Genomic DNA, 14,043 nt, shown 5'->3' with positions numbered 1-14,043 from the left:
ACAAGGGCCATCTCCTGAGCTTAGTCACTTATGCAGGAAAGAGAGAGATAAGGGGTGGGGGGAGGCAAAAGAACAAAGAAATCTAGGATGTATAAAAGGGGCTAGACATTCTCACTTCTTGGGATACCAGGATACAACTTTGGCTCCCTTCTCCCTTCCGGGAGAGGTGTGTGTTACTCCTTTTAAAGCAAACCCTGCATTATATGCTTGACTCAGGGTGCTTGAGGGAGCAGAACTCCGCTTGGATAACTGGTGGTATCACGTATCACCCAGTGGCCTGGATCAGGAGTGCACCACCACTCCCAGAAAAATAGCACCAGGAAATACAGGATTCCTTCATTTTCTACACATCACACTAATTTCAATTGCCTCAGTGCCTTGCCAGAAGGGTAGAAATGCTAATGGTATCTTTTGTAGATCTGTTCTCTTTGCCTTTGCCTGGGCTCTGTTAGAGTTTGTGGATTTTTCAGACTGAAAGATGCTTTTTTTCCGTAGGATTCAGGGACATGTCCCCTGCCTGGTGCTTTTGGCGATTCCTGAGGCAGTATGGGACTTTGGATACCATTGGGTAAAGAAGATAACCTCTTCACACAGGGCATGACCTCTATTTGGGTCCCCAATCATCTTGTCCTTCCCCTGCATTGGTCTCATTTCAAAATAGGAAGTCCTCGTTGTTCATTGTCATTTATATGGTACCAATTCAGCAGACAATTTTTTGTTGTTGTTGTTATACCATTGTAGTCATACACAGTAGTTGGGTTTATTTTGACAAAATCATACATGCATGTAATTTGATTTACTCCCTTTCTTCCCCACTCCCCCCGCCAACCTCCCACTATTTTCCTTCTTCTATTTTATTGATCTTCCTTTCACTCATTTATTTATTTTTGATCACTTTTTAATTTGGTAGCATCTCCCTTATTGATTCTTGTTTTATTTCTTGAGCTTTAGGGATCTTGTTTAAGAAGTCAGTGCCTGCAACCAGTCTTATGGAGTGTTGACCCTATATTTTCTTCTAACAGTTGCCAATTTTTAGAGGGTGATCTTGGTGAGTGGAGAGTCTAACCTACTTTTTTTCTACTATTTACAGTATATACATAAAGGTGGAATTCCCTGTGGTATCTTTATATATGCACACAATGCGATTTTATTAAATTCATTTGCATTTCCTCCTCTTTCCTATACTTTCTCCCTCTCAATTTCCTTTTTCCACTCCATTGATCTTCCCTATATCTTCATGACATCTGATCCCTGCTCTTTTTCCCCTTATTTTGCTCTAGCTTCCACGGGAGGGAAAACATTCAACCTTTGATTTTTTGAATCTGCTTCTTTTATTTAGCATGATGTTCTCCATTTCCATCCATTTATCAGTATTAAGTTTTTTGAGTTCTCTGTATACTGCCCTGTCAGAGCAGTAGCTGGTAAAAAAATTTTCTTCTATTTTGTAGGTTCTCTCTTCATGCTGAAGCTGGGAAACAAATGGCCGTCAGTATAGTTAATAAACAGTTGGGTTCGATTGGGAAGATGGGGGCTGGTTGGAAAGGAAAGAAAAGAAAATCCAAAGCTGACATTTACAAAGCCCTTCCCCCTCCACCCATTACCAAGGTGACCTGCCTATGGGAACAGTTCCTCCCAAAGGGCTGTAACAAGCATCTCCAGGGCTACCTGTTTGAGCAGATGTAGAAAGTTACACCTGGAGGGCTTCCTTCTCACCTTTTGGCTCATCTCCTGATCACTGGTCACGTAAGCAGGATGGGGAGAAGAGAAAAGCAAGATAAGGGGGAAAAGGGCATGAGAACAAAGAAAATCTAAAATGTATAAAAGGGGGAGAACACTACCCCAGCTTTGGATACCAGCTCTGGACCCCTTCTCTGGGGAGAAGTCTGTCTCTGTTCTATCCTTTAAATAAAACTTGCCTTCTGTGCTTACCTTGGAGTCTCCAGTGTTCCATTGTCACATCTGGGGAAATGGAACTTGGCCCTGATTGGTTCTCATCACTGGTGGTACCAATGCTCTCAATCACTTCCTTTGCTGTGCAGAAACTTTTTAATTTGGTAGCATCTCCCTTATTGATTCTTGTTTTATTTCTTGAGCTTTAGGGATCTTGTTTAAGAAGTCAGTGCCTGCAAGCAATGTTATGGAGTGTTGACCCTATGTTTTCTCCTAACATTTGCCAATTTTTAGCGGGTGATTTTGGTGAATGGAGAGTCTAACCTACTTTTTCTCTACTATTTACATAATGGTAATAAATTATAAATGAACAACAGTCTAAGCCGAATGTTCCTTCAAATTGCAAAAGCATGTTTTTCCATGAAGTTGACATTATTTCTTAGAGAAAGATCAAGTCCCACGGGCCGGATAATGGTTGCTGGGGAAGTCAGCCACAAGCTTTATGCTCTCCTTTTTTCAGGGATATGGAAAAAGAGCAAATGAGAAACATGGATGAAATTTATAAGATCACTTCCACAGAGAGGACCCAGCTATTGGAGAAAGAACTGGCAGTGCAATTGAGTGAACTGAAGTCTGAAATAGAAGAACAAGAGACCCTTCAAGGAGCAGCTCATGGAGCTTACAGGTAAATAGTAGGAGTGAGAAAGTGTGGTCCTCAGGGCTTTACCTCCCGCTCTTACTCCGTAATCTCCATCAGTCCTCCCCCTCCTCTTTTTTTTTTACCTGGACAATTGACATGATCTCAAACTCAGACAAATGACATACAACAGCAGTTTCGGCACCCCTTTCTTCCACCCAAATACTAACCAGGCTCAGACCTGCATAGCTTTTGAGCTCAGGCAGGATCATGAGCATTCAGGGTGGTACAGACATAGACCAATTGCGCTTTTCTAATATAACTGTTCCCCCTAAAGTTTTCCTACATTCTAGATTTGTTAAGGCAGGTTAGAACAATCAATGTCTCACTGAAGAAAGTGGGGAAATGTTCCTACATGTTCACGAACACTACCATCCTAAAGTTCCAGAAGCTATTATAGAAATCATATTCCATAAAGAGACTTCATCTTATAACATTTTAACTGAGTTTGATCTTGATTTGGATGAGAAATTTAAAACCTGAAATAATGCTAAATATTTCATAATGAATTCTACAAAATGCTGTTGGATTAGGTGATCTTTTATAGGGTAAATGTTGCCAATGAGAGCTATCAAACAGGGTAGCCAGATCAGTCCCTAAGTGGAGAGTCTCATGGGCCCTGGGTCTTCACATTTTTTTGTTTCTGTTATAATTCATCAAAAGGAACAACATGAAAACTCTGTTGGTTAGAGTAAGCACAAGGTGGATGGTGAGCAATATGGAGAGGAGATTGGAATAGGCAGTAACCTGGTGAATTAGCGCTTCATTCGAAAGACGATTCTGAAGAACTATTACTTGGTCTGTGTTGTGATAGGTCTTTAAAGCTATTGCAGTTGTAAGAGGAAATGGAAAGATTGTGACCCATGTAAATCACAATTTCTCTCAAATTTGGTTTATTTATTTGAAAAATGAAGTAAAAGAAAAAATATGTACCCAGGGCTGGGGTTGTGGCTCAGTGGAAGAGCACTTGCCTAGCATATATGAGGCACAGGGTTCGATTCTCAGCACTGCATATAAATAAAAAATAAATAAATAAAGGTCCATCAAAGACTAAAAACATATATTTTTAAAAAGTGTGTGCCTTTCCTCCTTTATTAGGTTGTGAGGATCAAATGACATAATGCATGTTAAAGCATTTTGACAACTAGAAAAAAACCAAGTTTTTCATATGCAAAAATAAAATGTTGGTATTATTACAAATTACATGTCAAGAGAGTTAGGCAAGTGTAAAGGCTTTGAGAAAGCCCTTTTAGGGCACACTGAAGATGAAATAGCTCCTGAACGTCCTCCTACAGAGACCGGAAAACTTTCTCATGCTGGGGACAGTCACCAAGGAAATTAGACCAAGACTCTGTGACTAGATAGACACAGCCAAGCTAAATCTACAAATTATATTCCCTGGCTTCCATCCCTCTATGCCCCTCTCTTATAAAAGCTTTCCACACCCTCTATGAGAAAGAAAGTCTTCTCTCTTCTCATTGGCTTTCAGTAGAACCTGTTCCCTCGCAAACCAGTCTCCTGAGCTTTAGTGAAGCGTAATCAGCAGCAAAGCCTTTTCCTCCCCAGTTTCAGTGGGAATTCCTGGGTACCCATATTTCTCTACTCCCCCAAACCACTCGGATTGTTAGTAAGAACATAGCACCAGTACTGTGCTATGTTCCGGAGTCCAAGGAAAATGGAAGTATCCACTCCCAATAAGTATTCCCAGGGCACTGAAAAAAATCATCTTTCTTTCTTTATCTCCACCCTCCCCTTCCTCCCCCGCCCATTCTCGTCCTCATTTCAACTCATAAGCCCTGGACTTTGCAATGGTTGTGTTTCCTATGTGCCTGCTGATTGAATAAGTGTATGGCTGTATGGTAAATGGACATACAGGCGTGAATCTCTATTTGTGGGTCAGTGTACATATCACTTAGTTTCACCAGCCGCTTTTAGGTCACTCCCAGGCACTTTGAGGTTTACTGAGAGGAACGATGTGATCTGAGTGAGAGGGTTGGGCAGCCAAGCCTGGGACCCTGCCCAGTCTCCCAGTTTGCCAAAGATGAGGAGACAAGAGGGCCAGGAAGTTTTCTTCTGTTTTCCCTGTCGAGTAGCCTATCTCCTTTCTGGTTGGCCACTGCCTCTCCTCCTCCTTGAGGCTGTGGCCAAGATGCAAGTTACACCTTTGATTTGTTAACATATTTACTCTCAAGCCCTTTTCAGAGTTTGCTTCTTTCTTTTCCCATCAAAGCCAAGGTACCAGGAGAAAGTTAAGGGAGGCAATGCCCCCAGCTTCAGAGGGAGAAATTTGACACAGAGTGTCTAAATGAGTTGCTTAGATTCATGCAGTTGACCAATCTCCTGTCAACGCCCTGTTCTTTTCACAGAACCACTTGCTGGCAAGAGTACAAACTAACAAGAAGTTTAAAAACTTCTCTGTGGGACCCGGCCTGATAGGCCACACTTGAAATTCCAGTAAGTTGGGAGGCTGAGGCAGGAAGATTGCAAGTTTGAGGACAGCCTCAGCAATTTAATGAGATTCTGTTTTAAAATTTTAAAAGTAATAATAACAATAAATAAAAATTCTGGGGATGTAGTTTAGTGCTGGAGCACCCCTGAGTTGAGTCCCCAGTGCTGGAAAAACAAACAACTTATCTGGACAAGTAGGATCGTATGAAGAATAGGAACCTAAATTTCAGTGCTTCTACCTCCCTCAAAATTTCTAGGTCATTTCATGTGTTCCAGAACTACCTGCTGTGGCTCCTTTGCCAATGTCTACAACATCCCATCTTGAGAAAGTGGCATCTGCATCAGGGTTACTGTCCCCTGGTGTTTCAATGTTGCTAAGCCTTGGGATGCATCTTAAACCCGACAGGGAGAGCCCTGCTCTTGCTGACCAGACCCCACCTGCTTACCTGGACCTGCAGCTTATGCTGCCTGCATGAGAGTCCCTGATGAGAACAGCTCATCACGGCGGGGCTTGACCAGGGTCCATCAGGTTGCACCAGCCCCAGGCACTTCTTCTAAGTCTGCTTATCCTACAGATCAATAGTCTTCCTGAGGCAGAAAACTTGGGTACAATAATTCTTAGAGTGTTTCCTGTTTGATATTTAAGGTCACTTTCACCTTCAGGTAATTCAGCAAGAACACAAAAGTAAAAAACATTTAAAAAATTTTACAAGATACCAGTGCCATGTGTCAACTAGGGCAAGAGGGAGATTTGGTAAAGCTCGGTGCTTGTTAGAGATAAGGTTCCTGGAAAGATTAAGGCAGAGATATTCCTGGAGGAATAAAGGCAGGGGAAATAAAAATTCTTACAATATGTCCCTCTCTGGACTCTGGAGTAGGAAATAGTGAGGCAAATTATGAATAGAAGGACAGACCATGTTTGTGTGGGGGAAAAGGAGAGAGAAATTACCCTGGGGAAAGGGTTAGCCAATATCAGGTCTGTGAGAGAAAGATTCTAAGACACAAGAATGTGGCCTGTACATGCCCTCCATAATCTACTATAATATGATATACTTATTTGAGAAGGAGCAGTTGTGAAGAGTTACAGATTAATCAAGGCCCAGCTATAATCTGATTACAGCTTCTGTGATTACAGCTCTGTTGCATAAATCTTTCTGCAGCTCTGTTCAAATACCAAAGGACATCTCTTACTTTAGAAGAGAAAGGGAACTGGCGCTGAAGAAAACCTTACAGGTGAGGGTAATGGTGGACCTTTTCAACACAACAATAAATTTGATTTTGCTAACTTGGAAATTTAGCAAGGAAAGTTTATTTTTGCAATCAAACAGCTGATGTTATTGACACTGTGTACGATAATAAAACATCCCAACAAAATATCCCTGCTGAATAAGAGCAGGCCGCTGTTTTCTTGGAGATTTGAAATTTTATAGTTCTTCCATTTGGGATATTAAAATTAGTTTTTGGATTTAGGTGGCTGAGCCGAAGCCCCTTGTTATTCAGGCAGATGTCCTGCAGAGGGAGCTAGAGAGCTGCCTAAGAAGAGAGTACACACCTGAAAATTTGCCTTTGCTTCTGCTGCAGGTAAGGGTCCCTTTGCAATTCAAAAACACAGCTGGAATTTAGTAGAAATTTATGAACAAAGCCAGCTTTCTGGTAGGTTTTCCTACACATGTGTAGTTTGCGGAACTTGGTTAGTGTGAGTGCAGTTATACCACACCGCAGTTCAGTTTAGGCACACTGTAAGTTCCTACTAAACATTTCCTGTGCTTATGTGGGGCAATGCAACGTTGAGACAGTTTCAGCCTTCCAGAGACTGTTGGCTAATCTAGGAAAGACATTTCCAGAAATTTTTCTTAAGAAAATAACTCAAAATGGAAAAATTTTTTCCATAAAGATTATTATTACAACATTGTAATAAAAGTAAACAATTGGAATCACCTAAATATCTACCTACCAGGATGAAAAAGAGCTTAGAAAAGCAGTGTGGTACTTAGTAGAATATCGTTCTACTATTTACCCTTTTTTTAGCCTAAGGAATTATTGTTAATATAATCTTAATTAATATAATAATTAATTTTCCAATTTTCTTTTTTTATTTTAACATTTTTTTTTATTATTTTTTGGAAGTGGTTAGAAACAATACTCACAGGTGTATGTGATAATAACAGTCAAATATGTATAGAAGAATTACTGGGTGGATACAGACCAGAAAGTTAACAATCACTATGTTTGGATGGCAGGATAATACATTTCCTCTAAATGTTTTTATACTAAGCATTTATAATTTTAATTTTTAAAATTCTTCATTCTTTACTCACGTGTTGTGAGTTACATCCCCTATGCTTACAAATAAGTTCTTTTTTTTAAATGATATTGAGGATCAAACCCAGGGCTTTGCACATGCTAGGCAAGCATTCTACCACTGAGCAATATTTTCAGGCCCAAGACAATTTTTTTTTTTTTTTCTGTGCTGGGATTGAACTGACGGGTACTTTATCACTGAGCTATGTTTCCAGTTCTTTTTATTTTTGTTTTGAAACAGGAGCTCACTAAGTTGCTGAGGCTGGCCTCAAATTTGTGATCTTTCTGATTTAACCTCCCAAGTTTTGGGATTATAAGCATGTGCCACTGCACCCAGCCTCAGTTTTTTGTATTTTGTATTTTGAGTCAGGGTCTTGCTAAATTGCTGAGGCTGGCTTTGAACTTGTGATCCTTCTACCTCAGCCTCCCAAGTAGCTGGAATTACAGGTGTGAGTCAGTGTGCCAGCCACAAATAAGTTCTTTAGCAACTAGTTAGCAATTAAGTTAACCACAAAGAAACAAAAGATACTGAGATTCTATTTGCAAGTCATACTGCTGTTGTTAACTTAGGATTATTTTTACCTACGATTTCTTGCATTCTTAATTCCACCCTTGTATGTATCAGTGGGTCTCCATGGAGAGAGTTGATGAAGAGGGTAAGATAATAGACATTTTGTCCACTTTGAGACATTTGTCAATGTCTGGAGATACTTTGCCCTGGGTGTTTTTACACATTCTGCCATGCCCAGAGCAGCCTCCCACAGCAAAGAATTATCCAGTCCCAAATGTCAATAGAGCTAAGGTTGAGAAACTCTAGTACACTATAAATTTCCATATATCATTTGCCTTCTGTTTAAAGAAAATCCTTTAACATTTCTTTAGTGCAGGTTTCCTATGGACAAATTCTCACAGTCTGTTGTTTTGCAAAAAAATTATTCTTCTTTTATTTATTTCTTTATGTTTTTTTTTTTTTTTGTGTGTGTGTGTGTGTGCGCGCGCGTGTGCATGTGCGTGTGATACTGGGGATTTGAACCCAAGACCTTTCACATGTCGGGCATGTGCTCTGCCATTGAGTATTTCCTTTCATTTTAGAAAGATATTTTTGTTCAATATAGAATCCTAGGTTGATTTTTTTCTCTTCTTTACTTGAAAGATGTTGCTCCATTATTCTTTTGTTTTGCATAATTTTTATTTCAGAACATCTTTTTGTCCTCTGGCTGCTTTTAAGATTTTCTCTTAATGATCTTTAGCTATTTTATTATAATGTGTATTATTTCTCTTACTTGTAGTTAGTTGAACTCCTTAGACTGTGGGTTTATTGTTTTCATGAGTTTGGGAAAACTGTTGCAAGTAGTAACCAACTATATTTCATTCATTATTTCTTCATATATATTGTCTGTCTGCAACCACTTTGTGGCACTGCAATTATACTCTGTTAAACCACTTCATATTGTTCCATAGATCACTGAGACTATGTTAAATTTTTTAGTCTTTTTTTTCCCCCTTAGTGTTTCATTTTATACATTTCCTATTGCTGTGTCTTCAAGTTCACCAACTTTTTTTTTTTTTTTCTTTTTTTTTTTTTCAGTACTAGGGATTGATTACAGGGCTTGGCATGTGCCTTGCAAACACTCTGCCACTGAGCCACATCCCCAGTTCAAGATCACCAACTTTTATTATGTAATATCTGATCTGCTTTTAATACCATCCACTCAATTTTTCATTTTAGATACTTTGTTTTTCATTTACAGAAGTTCCAATTGATTCTTTTTAACATTTACCATCTCTTTCTTTATTATGTTCACATTTTCCTTTCAATCTTCAATCATGCTGAACATATTTATATTAAGTTTTTTTAAAGTTCTTGTTTGAACTGGACATTGTGGTGCATGCCTATAGTCCCATCCACTGGGGAGGCTGAGGCAGGAAGATCACGAGTTTGAGGTCAGTTAAATGAAGAATACAAAAGGAATGGGGATGTGACTCACTGATCCTGGGTTCAGTCCTAGAGCAGTGGGGAATTTAAAAGGAAAGAAAAGAAAACAATGTGCTTGTTTGTTAATTTAATCACCTTTGTCTTTTCTGGGTCTGTTTCTCATCACTAATTTTCTTCTGCTTAAGGATCATGTTTTCCTGCTACTTTACATATCTAATAACTTTTTAAAATTCTATTTTTAGTTTTAGATGGACATAATATCTTTATTTTTATTATTATTTTTTTTAATGTGGTGCTAAAGATCGAACCCAGGGCCTCACACATGCAAGACAAGCGCTCTACCACTGAGCCACAATCCCAGCCCTCTAATAAATTTTGATTGCTGAAAATTGTCAACTTTTCATTCCTGGTTGCCAGAGTTTGTATTTTCCTTAGAGTGAGTGTTGGAATTTTATTCCAGCAGACTTTTAAGTTATATATCAGTTTAATCCTTTCAAGCTTTGCTTTTAAGTTTGTTAGAGTGGTTTTAGAATAACTTTACTATAGTCACAGTTTGTCCTTATTAATGAAGCCCCTGTTGTGTCCACTGAATGTCCCAGGTCCCAGTGAAGATCTGGTACCCAGTGAAGCTCCTTTGCTCTGGCTGGGTGGATCTTGGACATCTGTTCAGTTTACAACACCCCAGTCAGTTCTCCTTGGTGCAGCAACGTGGAGTTTCACCCTCTACACACCTGGCTAGATATTCAGCCACAGACTTCAAGGGATTGCTGCATATTTCTGGAGTCCTTTCTCTACCTAGTTTCCCCTCTCTAGTATTCCACTCTGCAAACTCCTGACTCCACTTACAAATTTCACTTTCTCCCTTCTTAACTCAGAGAGAATACTTACTCTGCTTGGGATTCCTTGTTCCTTTCCATGTCTCAGAAACTGCAGGGTGACAGGAGTCTGACATTATTTGTTTCCTTCTTGTAGGTGTTATAGTCCTATTCATGGTCAGAAAACAGTTGACTTGTATATTTTTTCCAATTTTCTTTTTTTATTTTAACATTTTTAAAATTATTTTTTGGAAGTGGTTAGAAACAATACCTTTATTTGTTTATTTATTTTTATGTGGTGTTGAGGATCAAACCCAGGGCCTCGCATGTGCTAAATGAGCACTCTACCACTGAGCCACAATCCCAGCCCCTATTTTTTCCAATTTTCTACTTGTTTATGATGGAAGGACATGATAGAGCTAGTCCCAGTTATTCTATCATAGCCAGAATTATTTTTATTATTAGACATAAAACATTTTCAAAAGATTATCTAATCTTTTTTTTTTTTTCAGTGTGAGGATTGATGATTGAACCCAGAGGTATTTTACCACTGAGCTACATCCCCAGCCCTTTTTATTTTGAAAAAGGGTCTCCCTAAGTTGCTGAGGCTGGCCTCAAACTTGTTATCCTCCCGCCTCAGCCTCCTGAGTTGTGGGATTATAGGCATGTGCTACAATGCCTGGCTTATTTAACTACTTTTTAAAAATATTGTTTTAGTTGTAGTTGGACACATACCGTTATTTTATTTATTTTTATGTGGTGCTGAGGATCGAACCCAGTGTTTCGCACATGCTAGGCAAGCTCTCTACTGCTGGCCACAATCCTAGCCCCTAACTATTTTATTTTTTAGTTGTAGACAGACAAAATACCTTTATTTTATTTTTATGTGGTACTGAAGATCGAACCCAGTACCTCACACGTGCTAGGCAAGCGCTTTGACACTGAGCCATAACCCCAGCTCTTATTTAATATTTTTAAGTGTAAATAAAACTTCTGATCTGAGGTTAAAAGCTTTAATATTACCTGTATTGTACTTTGCATTTTGAATCATAATTTCAGTTCTTAATAGAAAATTTAAGCCTACATTGGATAATTTGATAGGCCTTAATATAACTGCTAAGATTGTTCTATAATTTATAAATGAGCTTATAAACTATTCACTGGGCAACAGATCAGGAAAATTTAGAAGTCTCTACATGCTTTATTTAAGTTTGAATGGTATCATATGCCAGACTTCTTAATTTTATGGTCTTCATGTAGAAAAGTACATTTTTCTAAAACAATCAGAGTTTGATTTACCTATTATTTGTGTTCTTTCTTCCCCGACTTTTAAAATTTGTGTTCTTAAGACTTAAGTCAGTCTTCCTATTACACTAGTGTTCTGCTAAGTGCTTTTTTTTTCTTTTTGGTTAAAGTATTACACAGAGAGAATTACCCAGTTGGCCCAGTGTAAATATTTACACATGGTTAGGTGGAAGAGGTTTTGCCAGCACAGTAAGACCATGGAGCAACTCTATCCTCTTTACAAGGTAGGAAACCATGAACAGTACCTGTGGGCTATTTTTTTTCATGTGTGTGTGTGTGTGTGTGTGTGTGTGTGTGTGTGTATAATTTTTTTTAAATCCACGACAGCGGGATGCATTACAATTCTTATTATACATATATACCACAATTTTTCATATCTCTGTTTGTATATAAAGTAGGTTAACACCCAATTCGTGTCTTCATACATGCACTTTGGATCATGATGTCCATCACATTCCACCATCCTTGCTAATCCCCTGCCTCCTCCCTTTCTCTCACTCCCCTCTTCCCTATCTAGAATTTATCTATTCCTCCCATGTTCCCCCTCCCTACCCCACTATGAGTCAGCCTCCTTATATCAGAGAAAGCATTCGGCATTTGTTTTTGGGGGATTGGCTAACTTCTGTGGGCTATTTTTTTATGATAAAAATAATGGTCAATAAGCTTGTCCATGTTTTTAAATCACTGATAAAGATAGGAAAGGAATCGATTGGTGCATCTTTTTGCCTGTTCTGCTAGTGACAGAAGATAATGGTTCCTTTTTTAAGAATGAGATATGAAGAAAGTTTTATATGATAGAATATGTGTGTTTCTCTCTAGGCTTGGCTTCCGCTGCTGTAGGTGACAGCTCAGGAGCTGAGTTCAGTAACTAAATCTCCTCATGCACTGTCTGCAGTCTTTCTCTTTCAAAGTCCTAATTAAGAATATGAACACTGCCTTTATCAGTCAAATTCAGAGTATGGTGGAACTTTGGGATTCACCCTTTATTTGGCCCCCAGACATCATTCCCCTATGCTTGGAAGCCAGTGGCACAGAGAATAAGGCTTGCCAATGCCAAGCTCTGTCTTCCTATCTCTCTTAAACAGAAACGAGTTGGCCACATTATGCAGGAATACAGTGATGCTGTCCAGAGAGCTGAAAGATTATCCATTGCTCGAGAAAACTTCCTTATGGGAAAAAAGAATCCTCCTAACTTAGTGATGCTGGAAGATGTGACAATTTACACAAGGTGGTTAGTGTGTCACCTACACTCTTTCAGGACTGTTCATCACTATCTGCAGGTATGTCAGATGCTCACGTGACTCTGTGGTGCACTCCCACGAATGGCCACAATACTGTTTTCTCGTATCTGTCACCTAGCGTCGCCTTGTCAGGGTTTCTGTACTCTACCTGCTCTAAAAAGGTCAGGAAAGCAATGAGTCACTGGAATTTTTTGAAAAACTTGCTCTGTTGAAATCACTGCATTAATTCAGCTCTTTCAAAGATGGCTCAGATGTACTATTTCCCATTCACTTTGTAACTTCCTGTTTTCATCCTGTTTTCTGTTCAAGATTTATGCTTTTCAACCGAGGTCCACTTTGTTAGTCAGCAATATTTAATGAAAGTCTGCCAGCTACTTATCCTAGGCCACACAGCAAAATGTGGTCTTTGCTGAAAGGTAATGAGGTCCCAGGCAGGCAGGGCAAGTAAACTTTTACTGAAATACAATGGTGTAAGACAAAGTAAACTAAGCAAGTATGAGGTAAAGGCACAGAGAAGAGGACCTAACTCAGGCTGGAGGGTCACAGAGGAGTTACATGATTACATTTCCATTTTAGAAAGATTATTGCTTGGCTACCTAAATCTTTTCTTACTCCCTTCCTCCTTATCTCAGTGACACACTGAATTCAAACCAGAAACCTGGCCATCACCTGACTTGACTTCTTTTTCACGTCTAGTCACTGTGGGCTACACCTCTAATACCTCTCCCCACTCACGTGGTGGTATAAATATCTGCTCATCCATTTGGGTCCTTCACCAAAACATGAATTCCAAGGTGGGGAACCACCTTGTTTCTTTTTCTTTCTTTCTTTCTTTTTGTGGTTCTGGGGATTGAACCCAGGGCCTTGTGCATGTGAAGCAAGCACTCTACCAACTCAGCTATATCCCCAGCCCTTGTTTCTCTTTATATCATTAGTACCTTGCAGGGCTTTGTCTGTTTTGGTTGTGTGATTGGTGTAGAACTGGCTGGAGGTTAAGGTCACTCAGAGTTGGTAACAATACTGGTTTCCCATTTTCAAATTTAGTTCTTCATCATTAGCAGTTTCCTAAGGTCCCATCTCTATCTCCCTCCTTTCCTATCAAAGCAAAGTGCTGCTCCTGAACCTGAGTCTGGAAGCTTCCCTGAGAATCAGCTTGATGTGTGGCTTCTTGGTTGTACCCTTCTGTAGGCCCTCCAGTATTTGCCCATCTCCAACATGCTGAGTCCAGCTGACAACCAAGATCCCGAGGCTGGTCAGGAAAATGACAAGGTCTGTGTCAATGACATAGACCCCAACATCCAGAGTCCTGCATCTCCTGGCCTGGTGGATACTAGTATTTCAGGTAAGAAATTAGTCTTCTTCCCCCTAGGGTTATGTGGAGAAAAGAAGATTGTGTTTGGGGACATGTGC

General features: G+C 39.5%; 1 protein-coding gene across 1 annotated transcript in view; it reads left to right on the top strand.

The window, feature by feature from the left end:
* The first annotated feature begins 2,438 nt into the window (after nt 1-2,438).
* The window catches only part of LOC143401871 (uncharacterized), a 136,378-nt gene continuing 124,773 nt past the window's right edge, over nt 2,439-14,043 (top strand). The window contains exons 1-6 of the mRNA XM_076859463.2: nt 2,439-2,575; nt 6,196-6,268; nt 6,506-6,616; nt 11,503-11,616; nt 12,478-12,672; nt 13,822-13,975. Of these exons, the coding sequence (XP_076715578.2) occupies nt 2,439-2,575; nt 6,196-6,268; nt 6,506-6,616; nt 11,503-11,616; nt 12,478-12,672; nt 13,822-13,975 (784 nt within the window). The remainder of the gene's footprint in view (nt 2,576-6,195; nt 6,269-6,505; nt 6,617-11,502; nt 11,617-12,477; nt 12,673-13,821; nt 13,976-14,043) is intronic.

Source organism: Callospermophilus lateralis, chromosome 6 (assembly GCF_048772815.1).
Source record: "Callospermophilus lateralis isolate mCalLat2 chromosome 6, mCalLat2.hap1, whole genome shotgun sequence".
NCBI classification, from domain to species: domain Eukaryota; kingdom Metazoa; phylum Chordata; class Mammalia; order Rodentia; family Sciuridae; genus Callospermophilus; species Callospermophilus lateralis.
Note: the sequence above shows the minus strand (reverse complement) of the source record. Positions and strands in the feature narration are given on the sequence as shown.